General features: G+C 39.2%; 1 protein-coding gene across 1 annotated transcript in view; it reads left to right on the plus strand.

Annotated features, from left to right (window-relative positions):
* The window catches only part of LOC110165906 (neural-cadherin-like), a 456,074-nt gene that overhangs the window by 432,938 nt on the left and 8,001 nt on the right, over positions 1–15,135 (plus strand). The window contains exon 32 of the mRNA XM_055155988.1: positions 12,319–12,473. Coding sequence (XP_055011963.1) covers positions 12,319–12,473 — 155 coding nt within the window. The remainder of the gene's footprint in view (positions 1–12,318; positions 12,474–15,135) is intronic.

Below are 15,135 nucleotides of genomic sequence, written 5' to 3' on the forward strand. Positions count from 1 at the left end.
GAGACAGGGTGAGGAGCTCAGTCACACGGGAGGAGCACGGAGTAGAGCCGCTGCTCCTCCACGTCGAGAGGAGCAGCTGAGGCTTGGGCATCTGTTCCGGATGCCTCCTGGACGCCTCAGGGAAGACCCAGGACACGCTGGAGGGACTATGTCTGGGCTGAGAACGCCTTAGGATCCCCCGGAGGAGCTGGAGGAAGTGTCCGGGGTGAGGGAAGTCTGGGAGTCCCTGCTGAGACTGCTGCACCTGAGGCCTGGCCCTGGACAAGCAGAAGAAAATGGAAATAGATCAAATTTAAAGCAAATACTCAACAAATAATCATGTTAACCTTAAAGAATTACCAAAATGACCAAAAATCATACAATTTAAGTAAATATTAAATCAAACAAAATAAGAATAATTATCCCAGTTATGAAAAAAAATATGAAACTGGGTTTAGGCTCCAACAGATACATTTTGATTTCGAGAACCTTTAACTATTCAAAAGATGTAATATTCTGTCATTTTAGTTTTAAATCATTAATTGCGATGACAGCAGCTGACATTTTTCATCCTTCTGAACCCGATGGATAAACAGCGCTATAGAATTTTCAACTGAGACACAACTTTTCCCCCCTGACAGTGTTGGGGAGTAACAGATTACATGTACCGCCGTTACGTAATCAGAGTACAAATTATGAGTAACTGTATTCCGTTACAGTTACTGTTTCAATGAGTGGTAATTGGATTACAGTTACTTTGCTGAAATAAGTGGATTACAAGGCGGTATTTTCCTGTTTTTCACATTTTGTGCTACATCCCATTTATTTATTTTTTTATTTCGGTAATTCCACTCATTGCCGGAAAAACTCAAACAGAACGCGACAGTAAGAGCGATGTAAACGTCATGTTAAAGTTGGCGGTGTCAGTCACACAGTGGAAGCAGCAGTGCATTGGTAAAAACGCATTTGTGTCTTGGAAATTCTTCTCCCGATGTGAGATATATATAAAAAAAAACAAATATAAAATCGCCTACAACTTAAATGTGAAACAGGAGCTACTGGCACCTGGTGAAAACAACCTGCATAGACTCATAATATCTGCACTACTGTCCTATAGTGACCTGCCACATGAGGGGACGTGACACACACACACACACACACACACACACACACACACACACACACACACACACACACACACACACACACACACACACACACACACAAACACACACACACCTTCATCATCGTCATCAACCTGAGAACCCGCGGACCACGTCTCCTTCCGTAGTTACTGCGTGGACACCGACGTCTCGTGCGCCGCGTGTGGAATGTGTTTTCTCACGTAAGCCGCGCTTCCTCCTGTGCGCCTCTAAACCAGAACCAGGACTAAACCAGAACTAACACCAGGACTAAACCAGGACTAACCCAGGACTGAACCAGGTTTAAACTAGGACTAAACCACGACTAAACCAGAACTAAAGACCTGGTCTAGACCTGGTCTAAACCAGGTCTAAAATCAAGAGTAAACCAGGTCTAAAAATCAGGACTAAACCAGGACTAAACCAGGTCTAAACAACATGACACCTAACAGTAGGTTGACATAATTTAATGTGATCTCATATAAAAAATAATTTCTCTATCAATAATATTTTTTAATCTGGTTCATGAAAAGCTGATCTTGTTTCTGTCTTTTAACAGACAAAACCTCTTATATTCAGATCTCGTGGTCTTTGTTCTACAGTAAAGAGTTGTTTATTCATGGAGACTTGGGCTCAGACAATTTGAAGACAACAAACAAGAATTGTCAGGATGTGGTCAATACATTCATGTCGTTTAAAAAAACATGACAATATCAAGTAATCCAAAGTAATCAGATTACGTTACTCACTTTAAGTAATTTAATGGATTACGTTACAAACTACATTTTGGGGTGTGTAATCTGTAATCTGTAGGGGAATACATTTTAAAAGTCACCTTCCCGACACTGCCCCCTGAACACGACCTCTGTGGGAAGGAAGCTGCGACGCCTTTTTGTTCGAGCAGCTGCTGTTTGTTTGTGCGACCCAAAAGCCCAGTTGACATGTTTCCTTTTCAAAGCAAACGACTTTACAAATACTGACTTATGTGGACACCCACCTTCCACCAAGACTTCCAATTAAATCACCATTAACACTACTTTGTATTCCGGCTTGAAATGGAGCCGATGTTGTGCGAGAGAAGCAAAAGGAGAAGACGAAGAGGAAGTGGAAGAAAACACAGGGGCAGACAGCGGGCGTGTGAACAACAGAAAAATAATAATAAGGCTAGAAAGAAAAGGAGAAGAAGAGGGAGCTGCTTGGACAAAGGAGGCGTTACGGTGCTGAGAAAAACAAAATTAGGAAGATAAAAAGCAACGCTGGTGAGAACTAGTAAAAACAGATAGTGAGGCAGAGAGAAAGAGAGGGAGAGGGAGAGGAGAGGGGTGGCAGATGGGAGGAAAATATTGGTTGAGATTAATGGACTTTAAAGGTCAGTGCAGCATGTTGTATAATTCAGCACACAATAGCCGTGATTGATGCGTGCGCTTTAGGACCTTTTCCTGCTCGCCTCTCGCAGTATTCCTTCTCCGGGTTGAGCTCCGGCTTTTGGCGTTTAACTGGGAGGAGCACTTTTTCGCTTAATAGCTTTCCAAGGAACTGCGGTATTTGATAAGACAGGAAAAGCCACTTCAAAGGCAAGAGGCGCAAGGTGGAGCCTCGTATTCTCGGAACGTCTCATTGATACGTCTTTACTGTACTCGCGAGGTGCGCTAATAGATCTTACAGGACAAGGCAGGACGACGCCAAGCCCGTTTTAGCTCAAATGCAGTCGCAAGCCGGTCATGATAACGTATTTTGAAGTGTGATGTGCTGCTGAGAAACGCGGGCTGTATTCACGCTTACGTCACAAAACAGAAGGCGTTGGGAAACATGCACATGACGACTTCTTTTGGGTTCTGTTGGCAGGAGTAAATCTGGGGAAAACTGAGAAAATGGCTTGGTTTTCTTCATCTAGATGTCATTTTTTTCTTTCATAAATTGCCTCTTAATTTGTGTCTTAGAATTTGACTAACTTAATTAAAAAGATGTCACCGTCGTTCAACAGATCAACAGTTACAACCATCTGTTTGTAAGTGACATTGAAGACACGATTAGAGTCACGTCCCCCGTGGGAAGCTTTGGCAGGTTGTGGAGACCGATGCTGTTGAATCCACGGTTTTATCACACACCGAAAAACGTCTAGTCTAAGGCGACGTTCAGACTGCAGCCTGAAGTGACCCAAATCCGATTTTTTGGCCCCTATGTGACCTGTATCTGATCTTTTAATGACAGTCTGAACGGCACAGATCCGATTTTTTCAAATGCGACCCAGGCCACTTGGATATGTGGTCCTGAAACCGATACATATCTGATCTTTTGACATGCGACTTCAGTCTGAACGGCCAAAGCGAATTCATCAGACCTACACGTTATCAACAAACGGCAAATGTCGTTATTCTGCGCTGAAGTAGACGAAAATTGTTAATGAACTCCATGTCACTGAAGCGAAGCACATCGCCACTCACCACTCTTGGCTACGTCTCCACACCCACACGTTCCTTTCAATGGGCGTTGCTGCCGCTGTCCCACAAAACACCATTTCGGGCCATTTAAAGTTCACATGGAGTTCACATACAAGTCGCATTTAATTGGAAATGTGAACGACCTCGCAAAAACATCAGATTTCACAAAAAAATTGGAATTGAGGGTTAAGCCCTGCAGTCTGTATGTAGCCTAATTCATCAGCTGGTTTCACTTTATAGAAACTGTCTGACCTCACAGTAGGGATGGCCAGATTAGTCGACTAGTCGATAAATGATCATTAAAAATTTTGTCCATTAGGTTCATTTCTAATCAACAATTGAATATAGGTTTCTGTGCGTAGAGATGAAGCTGCGTCTGACAGCGCAAACACTGGAGTTGCGGCCTCAGTCCCACGTCTGGGCTCTGGCACCTCCTTGGAGATCACTGTATGACTCAGTGAGTGTGTTTACATGCACCTCAGTTTGGTCATGGTGCATGTTTACGCAGTATCCCTGTCACTGCAACATAAAGAGCTGCGCCAAACCTGCACACGTATGATCTTTGAAAACATCGCGACACACACACAGAACAGACTCACTCAAAAGGCTCAGACTCAAAAGACTCAAAAGGAACTTACTTGGCTTCATCTTCAATTAAACCTGTCTTATAATTATTATTATATATATTAAACCCAAAACATGCTGCATATGTCTCCATAAAACAGTTGATAGTCAAGGTCAGTTAAATACAATCAATTCAGTCATTGTGTCCTTAGGCAAGACACTTCGCCCAATTTGCCTAGTATGAAAGTGGTGTGTGCGTGAGTGATGGTGGTGGTCGGAGGGACCGATGGCGCCGAGTGGCATGGCAGCCGCGCTTCTGTCAGTGTGCCCCAGGGCAGCTGTGGCTACAATAGTAACTTACCATCACCAGGTATAGAGTGAATGAATAATGTTGTATGAATGAATGAATGCTGAATGAATAATGCTGAATAAAGTGTAAAGCGTCTTTGGGGACAGAAATGTCTGTGAAAGCGCTATATAAATACTTACTTATAATGAGTCGCTGTGGAAAAGCTGGAGGGTAAATCTGATACTGTCCCCATCAAAACTGAGACCAAACCTACGCCCTTGTTGTCCAGTAAAAGTGAATCGAGCCTGTTGCGATAAATGATCATACTGAAGCTGCTTTGTGCTTTCCTGACCTGCCAGTCTCCTCTACATTCTGTTTAAAACCAGAAGGGAATAGAACTGTGCAAACAGGGTTCATGAAAAATCGATCCAGTTATACAGTTTACCCAGTTTAATACTTCACTGCACAATTCCCAAATCGATTGAAAATGCATCCGGATAGATTTAAAAAATAATAATATTTTCACAAGAATCTAGTAGTTACATGAAAAATATAGTATTGTAGTTAAGACCGTACTAATCGAGACCAAGACCAGTCCAAGACCAAGACCTCTGAGGGTCAAGACTGAGACAAGATCGAGACCACAGCCCATTGAGATCAAACCAAGACCACTTTTGTCATTTTCAACATTTATTTGTATTTTACAGTTATTTTGGCACATATATATAGTATCAAAATGTTTATAAATCTATCTTCATTTTATCTGATTAATGTTAAATTAGTCCTAAAATAAGCCAAACTAATTGTACTGTACTGAAATACTCTGTGAAACTTTTTTGGAGTTTCTAACTGGATTTACATTCTCTTACTGGTTTTGCAGTGGGATTTAGCCTCTGCACTTTTACCAAACACACGATGTGACAAATACAGATGCATTTGTCCACTTTTATTAGACAAACTTCAACCAAATATCACGGTAAGAAGTTTATTGCCGACAGCAGCGGGCTTAATGAAATATGAACGCACTTGCCGAATGTCAGACCTCGAGTCCGAGACAAGACCGAGTCCGAGCTACTTCAAGACCGAGACGAGACCAAATCCAAACAGGGTCAAGTCTGAGACGAGACCAAGACCTTAAAAAAAACGGTCTTGAGAACTATGATATAAATATTTGTTTTTGTTCTTGTGAAGGTGTAGTTGACTATATTGTTAGACGTAAATACTGATAAATCTCAATATATCGTCTATTATTTTAGTATCGGGAAATGTCGTGATATACTGAATCGTGACATACATATTGTGATCTGTTTTTTTATCGTCAGACTCAAAAAGAAAGGAAATGAACACACACCTAATGGACCATAAAGCGTGAAAATTCTCTATCCAAACTTCAGACGATGCCAATTTGAACCTCAATGTTTCTCAAATGTGAAAAACATCTCCAGACTCTATAACTTTTATTACCTGACATAAGATAGTTTGGTGCTTCAATTGCTGATTCTTTAAAAATCTCTGGACATTTCGGGACCTGAACTGGACTATGGAGCGTGAAATTCCTTTGTTCAAACTGGAGACGATCCAAACACAGCACAAAAAAATACACTCTATAACACAGGTGTCAAACATATGGCCCGGGGGCCAGATCCGGCCCTCCAAGACCTTTAATCTGGCCCTCGGCTGATTTTCTACTAAAATATTTTAATTCTATTTTTTATTAAAATCTTGTTAATTTTCTGTGGTGTTTATCACAGCAGCATCTCCAGCGTCTCTGTACGTGGCCCCTCCCACCAGAGCATCACAAATGAAGACTTGTCTCTTTCCAAACGCTCTTAAAGGACGATCGTTTTGACTGTTGACCGTGACACCCTCATCAGAAAAATGTCACAAATGAGAAAAGTTCAGCTGAGTGCAGGATTTTACAACAACAATTTACTTATTCCTATTTCTACAAGTTAATTTTAAACAAGTTCATGTTAAAACATTGTGTTGAAATTGTATTTTTCTTAAAGTTTCAGGTTGTTCATCATATTATAATATTTTGTAAAAGAAAGAGTTCATCAATTAAAAAAGATTTCTGTAGTAGATTTGTGTTTCTCTGCACAAATATTTGAACTTATTGTTATTTTTGGGGTTTATTTGTCATGAGTTTTCTGATCCGGCCCTTTTGGGATCAAAGTAGGTTGGATACGGCCCCCGGACCAAAATGAGTTTGACACCCCTGGTCTATAACTTCTTTTACCTGAAAATCCGTGCTGTTTCTTAGTCTTTTATGTCAAATTTTCAGCCGTGTTTGTTTTGACGCGAACAGACCGTGCTTCTCTCTGATTGGTTAATCCGCCTGTCAATCACACCCTCTGAAATCAGGGAGGCGGGACCCAGCTCCAGATCCGCTCGTCTTTGTGAAGTTTTGTCAAAGCGTGAGGTTCTGGCTGGTCCAGTAAACTTTAAGCCACTGACACAAAGCAGGATAATCCCAGTAAACCCATTTTCAAACAGACAGTATCATTAAAAAGCCTCAGCTGCAACAAATAAACAACAGAATGGAATAATTCTTAGCCATAGCAGTTATGTAGTCTCCCCTCTACAGCTCAAATCTTACGTTATTAAAAATGGCAAATTGAAAAAAGTACAGAGGATTAAAAAAAAATCTGTGTATCATTCGTTCATTTGTTTTTTCAAAATAAAACCAAAAATAAGAACATGAAAAAATAACAGTTTTCTTCATTATTTTTCTCCAAAACCAAAATGAAAAAACTGATCATGATTTGTTTGTTTTTTTCAGTTTTTGATTTTGTGTTTAAATGAATAATGGAAAAAAACGGATAATGGACGTTTCCCGTTTCTGGATGTAAACTGCAATGTCGGACTGAACCAGGACTAAACCAGGACTGAACCAGGACTGAACCAGGACTGAACCAGGACTGAACCAGGACTAAACCAGGTGTCGGGTTGGAGGTGTGCCCGCGTAGACTGATCAGGACTGAGACCGGGACCAGACCAGGACTGAGAGTGGGATTGAGACCGGGACCAGACTGGGACCAGGACTAGGACTGAACCAGGACTAAAAAACGACTAAACCAAGACTGAACCAGAACTGAACCAGGACTAAACCAGATTTCGGTCTCAGTCCCTGGTCTGGTCCTGGTCGGGTCCCGATCACAGTCCCGGTCTCAGTCCTGGTCTTAGTCCTGGTCTCAGTCCTGGTCTGGTCCTGGTCTCGGTCCTGGTCTCAGCCCTGGTCTGGTCCTGGTCTGGTCCCGGTCTGGTCCTGGTCTGGTCCTGGTCTGGTCCCGATCACAGTCCTGGTCTGGTCCTGGTCTCGGTCCTGGTGTCAGCCCTGGTCTGGTCCTGGTCTGGTCCCGGTCTGGTCCCGGTCTGGTCCTGATCTGGTCCTGGTCTGGTCCCGGTCTGGTCTGGTTCCAGTCCCGTCACTGGTCCCCTGGTCTGGTCCCGGTCTCAGTCCTGGTCTGGTCCTGGTCTCGGTCCCAGTCTCGGTCCTGGTCTGGTCCCGATCTCAGTCCTGGTCTCAGTCCTGGTCTGGTCCCGGTCTCAGTTGTGGTCTGGTCCCGGTCTCGGTCCCGGTCTCAGTCCTGGTCTCTGTCCTGGTCTCAGTCCTGGTCTGGTCCCGATCTCAGTCCTGGTCTCTGTCCCAGTCTGGTCCTGATCTCAGTCCCGGTCTCAATCCCGGTCTCAGTCCTGGTCTAGTCCCGGTCTCGGTCCTGGTCTGGGCCCGGTCTCAGTCCTGGTTTAGTCCTGGTTCAGTCCGTATGCAGCACAAAAGTCCGGCATCGCAGTTTAAGTCATGGAAAACAATACAGAATAAGAAATACATTAAAACCACAATAAAAACAAATCCAAACATAAACAATCATCATAAAATTAAAAAGAAAGAGATTAAATTAGAGAGAAGAGAGTGCGGAATGAAAAATGAAAATGACTCAGTTTTTAGTTTTAGTTTTTAGTTTAGTTTCTGTGATTCACAAGGACGCCACGTTAAAACAGAACCTATATGAAAATTGTACTTTCATGCGCAGACCACATGAGGCGTCCCCTCGTCTTGAACCTCTTCAGAGCTGGATTTGGATTTTGATTCATCCATCTTTGACTAACACCGTCCTGCGCTGGAGACTGGAGTGCTCAGGAAATGTCAGCTCTCACCTTCTACCCCATATCTCTGCCCACATCTCTGTACTTACTCAAAAGATTCAGACTCCACTTATAGTTCAAAATGTCACATAGCCATTTTTCAGCAATAAATCGCACTTCTGCAGTTTCGAGCAGTGGGTACGTTTTAATAGTAATGACTCTGGTGAGGTTTAAGCCGTGTTTTAATGTTGTTACCTCATTAAAAAACAGACCTGGAGTTGTGTTTTGTTTGAAGTAATCCTTTGTTATTTGTCTGTCTACATCTTCAAAGCTCAAAACACTCTGTTCCACCCTGTGATGTCATCAAGCCACTACCTTTTACTAGGAGTGTGACGATGTCCAAGTCTCATGATAGGATATCGTCACGGTGTGAACCTCACGATACGATATTTACTGTGATATCGTGGGAAAGCTCACAGTTAGGGATGTAACAATATCCACATCTCTCTGTATGATATTTTCACCATGTACATGTCATGGTTCGATATTTATTGCGATATTTTGTGGAGGTTAAACAGCTAAAACTGGAAATATTCAATTTTTTCCTCTTAAAATGCCTTGACAAAACTTAATCCAAAGAACTAAGACTTAAAAGTGCTTAGAACTGTTATTTCTTCTTGTATTCTGCACTGAAATCGAGCAAAGGATCAAGGTCTATGTCACAGGTGTCAAACATAAGGCCCGTGGGCCAGAGCCGGCCCTCCAAGACCTTTAATCTGGCCCTCGGCTGATTTTCTACTAAAATATTTTAATTCTATTTTTTATTAAAATCTTGTTAATTTTCTGTGGTGTTTATCACATCAGCATCTCCAGTGTCTCTGTACGTGGCCCCTCCCACCAGAGCAGCACAAATGAAGACTTGTCTCTTTCCAAACGCTCTTAAAGGACGATCGTTTTGACTGTTGATCGTGACACCCTCATCAGAAAAATGTCAAAAATGAGAAAAGTGCAGCTGAGTGCAGGATTTTACAACAAAAATGTACTTATTCCTATTTCTACAAGTTAATTTTAAACAAGTTCATGTTAAAACATTGTGTTGAAATTGTATTTTTCTTAAAGTTTCAGGTTGTTCATAATATTTTGTAAAAGAAAGAGTTCATCAATTAAAAAAGATTTCTGTAGTAGATTTGTGTTTCTCTGCACAAATATTTGAACTTATTGTTATTTTTGGGGTTTATTTGTCATGAGTTTTCTGATCCGGCCCTTTTGGGATCAAAGTAGGTTGGATACGGCCCCCGGACCAAAATGAGTTTGACACCCCTGGTCTATGTAGTTCCCTCTGTCTTTTTTGCTGCACCGTAACTCTTAATTTAAGCAAAGAGACTTGTAATTTGATATATCATGATGGCCCATGATATTTTTGTGAGAACTTTGATGATACGATATCATGATATTTCAGTTATTGTTACATCGCTACCTTTTACCTTTAGTTCAGTAGAGATTGGAAATTCCAGTTCTAAAATAATCAAAATGATTGTAGTCAAGCTGTATTCAGCATAAACACATATATAAATATATATTTATTTATTACAGTAACACAACAACATGACAAAGCAACATATGGATGTAGATACAATATAGTAAAGTTCAGATGAGATTGCAATGCCTTGATACAAAGTCCAGTTCACAGTTATGGCAGGTGTGGAAAGTGGAGAGATGTACTTACACATATATACATACACATACATATACACATACATACATACATACATACATACATACATACATACATACATACATACATACATACATACATACATACATACATACATGTACATACATACATACATACATACATACATACATGCATACATACATGCATACATACATACATACATGCATACATACATACATACATACATACATACATACATACATACATACATACATACATACATACATACATACACATACATACACATACATACATACATACATACATACATACATACATACATACATACATACATACATACATACATACATACATACATACATACATACATACATACATACATGCATACATACATACATACATACATACATACATACATACATACATACATACATACATACATACATACATACATACATACATACATACATACATACATACATACATACATACATACATACATACATACATACATACATACATACATACATACATACATACATACATACATACATACATATACATACATACATACATACATACATACATACATACATACATACATACATACATACATACATACATACATACATACATACATACATACATACATACATACATACATACATACATACATACATACATACATACATACATACATACATACATACATACATACATACATACATACACATACATACATACATACATACATACACATACATACATACATACATACATACATACATACATACATACATACACATACATACATACATACATACACATACATACATACATACATAACGAAATTAAAACCAAAAACAAACTGAGGAAGTGTTTAAAAATAAAATCCTAATTCTTCTGTAATATTAAGTGTTTTGATAGATTTAAGGTTAGAAATATTGTTTAGTAGCCAGGCTGGCGCCACCTAGTGCCTCCACTCAGTTTCATTTCTCTCCAGCGACTAAGTCAGGAATCAGAATACACTAGACGGTTCGCAAAAACCCTGGAAATGTGAGTTCAGGCACCAGCCAATCAGCGAAGAGCCATATATTCTGTGTTGGCAACGATTCCCGAGATCGAGGATTTAAAGCCGGAACAGAGAGAATGTTTGGTGAATTTTATCAAGAGGAAAGACGTTATTGCCCTTCTTCTTATGGGATTTGGGAAAAGCTTAATATACCAGTTAGCCCTGTTAGCGGCGCTTTACATACATCATAACCAAATAGCAGCGATTGGTTAAATTTTAAAAAAGTACCCACCTACCATCGAGTAAACAAATTCCAACGCTGTGTCATTTAGAGTTTAGAGATAATTCTTGATGTCTAGGATAATGATTTTATAAAGGGGTCTGGAATTACAGAATTTAGATTTATGGATATGAAATTTTTCTAACAGAATGACTAGGTTTACTAAATATTCAGATTTATATTGTTTATGATGGAAATGGGTGATTATACTTGAGCAGTCCAAATGAATTCTGACGGATGTTTTTTTCCAGGATAAGTGTTTCTAAATTTGACCAAAGTTCCTGAGATGGTGGATGGTTTCTTCGGTGCAATGTGTTTCAGTTTCCTTAAATTTGGCTATGAGTAAATTAGTAGGTTGTGAATAATTTTCCAATGTAGTTCTTTAAACACATCAGAGCACTTCCTGTATTACCAGATGACATCACAAGGTGGAGTTTTTCCTGTATGAGTTTGTGCGTTAAACAAAACACAACTCCAGGTCTGTTTGTGATGAAGAAACAACATTAAAACAAAAACAAAATATTGTAATACGGGCCCTTTAAGACGTGAAAGATCAATATTTCTGTTTACAAAGAACAAATGGAAAACTCTGATCGATTTATGTTATAATTTAATACCCCCCAAAATCATATCATGTCTCCTTTAAAGATTGTCTATTTTATGGGCACAGCTCGACTCATTTTTCATCTCCATTTTTTTAATCATCTTTTCACATTGTAAATATCACTGAAACCCCAAAGATATGTTTTCTGTGCGCACACTAAGGTTTTAATTATGTGCAAAAAATGCTCCTGCTGTTCTTTTTAACCTGCTCTCTGGCGCCCCCCAGTGCTGATGCTGGGCCTGTTCCTGTACTCGTGCTGGAGGAGACACAAGGGGCTGAAGGAGGGCGTGTACCATGTGTCTGCGCACCACGGCGAGTGGGAGGACATCCGAGAAAATGTACTTAACTATGATGAAGAGGGCGGAGGGGAGCAGGATCAGGTAAATATGCTATCATAATCATTCTGGCACTGGAAATTATTTTTGCAAAGATTTATGAGGCTGTTAAAAGCTCTGTAGTATGCAAAAATGTACTTTAGTGAACTTAAGTCATGTTGTAATCATAATTAATGTGGTGACACAGTATCGATATCGTGGGCTGCTGTATCGATATATCGCCAAGAGTATTTTTTTGGTATATTTTACTAAATTATTTTGTTACAGTGCTACAGTTTTGTTGCTTGTTTAGTGGAAAAAAAATCTCGTTTATGTGACACATTTGACATTTTCACTGTTTTGGTGATTAAAATTTGTTTTTGTTTGTGGTCCCGGTCAAGCAGAAGTAAACAGCAAGGCAAAAAATTCAAGTTAATGCATCTGATATAAAAATGTATTGAACAGATACATATGTACTCTAGTTTATGAAACTGTTTACCTTTTTTCTGTACCATTTTTGGTTCTAAAGTTACATATGTTTTAAACAGACCATGTATGAAACATGGAACAAAAAATATTTCCCAAATTTCAAAGACCTGCAAATCATGTAAATAAATTGATGTATTTCATCATATCTTGTGTGTGATCTTTGAACTGTTGATGAAGGTACATGATAAAAAAAAAAAAAAAGTATTTAAAATGATAAAAATTGAATTGAAAAAGGATTGACATATTTTATAGAAATAGTTTCCTTTCATTTTGAAGTAATATTAAAGTATTCAGAAGAAAAAAGCAACAAAATATGCAAAATCCTGCACCTTCTACTTGCTGCACAATTTTCCCTCTGTTACTTTTCCCTCCGTTACCATGAACTTTCTTAATAAAAAATCTCATTACTCAAAAAGTAAGAGGTTTTTCAACCTAATCTTGTACCATATGGTAGAAAACTATATGAAGCAAATATTCAAACCAGTTTGTTAAGGATATGTAAGTGAGAACCAAGAGTTATTGCTGTTTGGATTTATTGTCCAAAAAGTGCTGTATATTTCATTCCCTCCGTTACCGACATGAGTTTTTAAATTTTTTGTCAAGAACTTGAAAGAATATCACAGGTTTAACTTTACCCTGTTGGAGTGTAACTCTTTCCTACATTCTGATACTTTACTTATTTCAATAGTCCCTCTAGTTTCTGAATAAGAACTATTTGAATGTAAAAAATCTGCCCGTTTTTCCCTCTGTTACTGCTTGACCGGAAGGTTGTTTGTTTGTGTTTCATATTAACTTTGTGCAAAATGTGGTTTAAAGGTTGTATAGAGGATTTTTTAAGATAAGAGAAATAGAGCGACAGTCCTTTTTTCAAATGTTGTCCATGCGTGACACCACCTTCCTCCTCCACAGCTCCCTCAGTAGAAACACCTTCTCCCGCCTCCTTACTCCAGAAATCACGTTTACATCCAGTACGCGTTCAGAATTACTGTTGACGTGACCTGTCTAGAAGTAATTTAGCGACCGACGCGTCAGTTTTTAGATCCTTCGTCTGCTTCAGTCGCGCAATCGCTGGAAGGAATCTCCAAGAATCACCTCAGTTTGGCTTTGCTCCTTTTCCCCTTCTCTTCTTCTTTCGGCGATCTCGAAAACGGACTTTCTTTTGCGGCGAACTGGTCGTGGATTCTCGTCCACCATCGCAACAAACTTTGTGCGAACTGCGAGGAAGCAACAGTTTGAAAAAGCCTCTAAGAACCGCTGCATAAACCATGAAATCCCTGCGCACCGCGAGTCAGTTACACTAGAAACGTAGGAAGTTTGATTGACAGCCTAACAGCCAATAGAAAATGAGGTAGCCTTGTTTTCTATTGGCGGATGTTTATCTGACCTCACTATGTCCACAGTTGATAGATTTTCCTTCTTTTTTTCTTTTTTTTCTTTGGGTCATCATAATTACAAGGCTGCTGCGTCTCTGTAATGGTATTTTAAACTTTCATTGACAATTTGAAATAAAAAAAATAAAAAAGTCCTCCATACAACCGTTAACAAAGACCTTTAGTATCACAGCCATGATTTAGCCTTTATTTTTTCTTGAATTGTATCGAATCAATTTGAAATATATCGTATCAAATCAAAAGTGCACTGTATCGGTAGGTATGTATCGTATCGGCAACTTCTTAATGATACCCAGCCCTAGATATAATGTTATTACCTCATCAAAAACAGACCTGGAGTTGGGTTTTGTTTCATTCACACATGTTTGAGTAACATTTTATTATTAATCTGTCTATATTTATATCTATATATCTATATCTCCAAATATCAAAATGTTCTTTTCCACCTTGTGATGTCATGAAGTGGTATTTTTCAAGTTAACGTCTACATTTTATCTTTTGTTCAGTGGAGATTGGCAGTTCTAGATCTGAAATTATCCAAGTGATTCTAGTGAAGGTGTATTTTATTATGATACATATGTACAATATATACAGTATAAACACATAAAGCAGACATTCACGATCATTCATAACATAGTGGGGGAAAAAAAAAGAATGGAAACATAAAATAAAATAAATGATGGTAGATCAAACGTAATAAAGGAGACTACATGAAAGAGGCATCAGCGACTGATTCGGGGGAGGACATCTCCCTGTGTATTATGTCTTTGTATAGGTTGGTTATTGAAATGACTTTTTTACAGGATAACTGGTGAATAGATGGAAAACACATTTCCTGTATTAGCACA

The sequence above is a fragment of the Boleophthalmus pectinirostris genome, unplaced genomic scaffold (assembly GCF_026225935.1).
Source record: "Boleophthalmus pectinirostris isolate CB_2022bp ecotype Guang Dong unplaced genomic scaffold, ASM2622593v1 HiC_scaffold_2, whole genome shotgun sequence".
Taxonomy (NCBI): domain Eukaryota; kingdom Metazoa; phylum Chordata; class Actinopteri; order Gobiiformes; family Gobiidae; genus Boleophthalmus; species Boleophthalmus pectinirostris.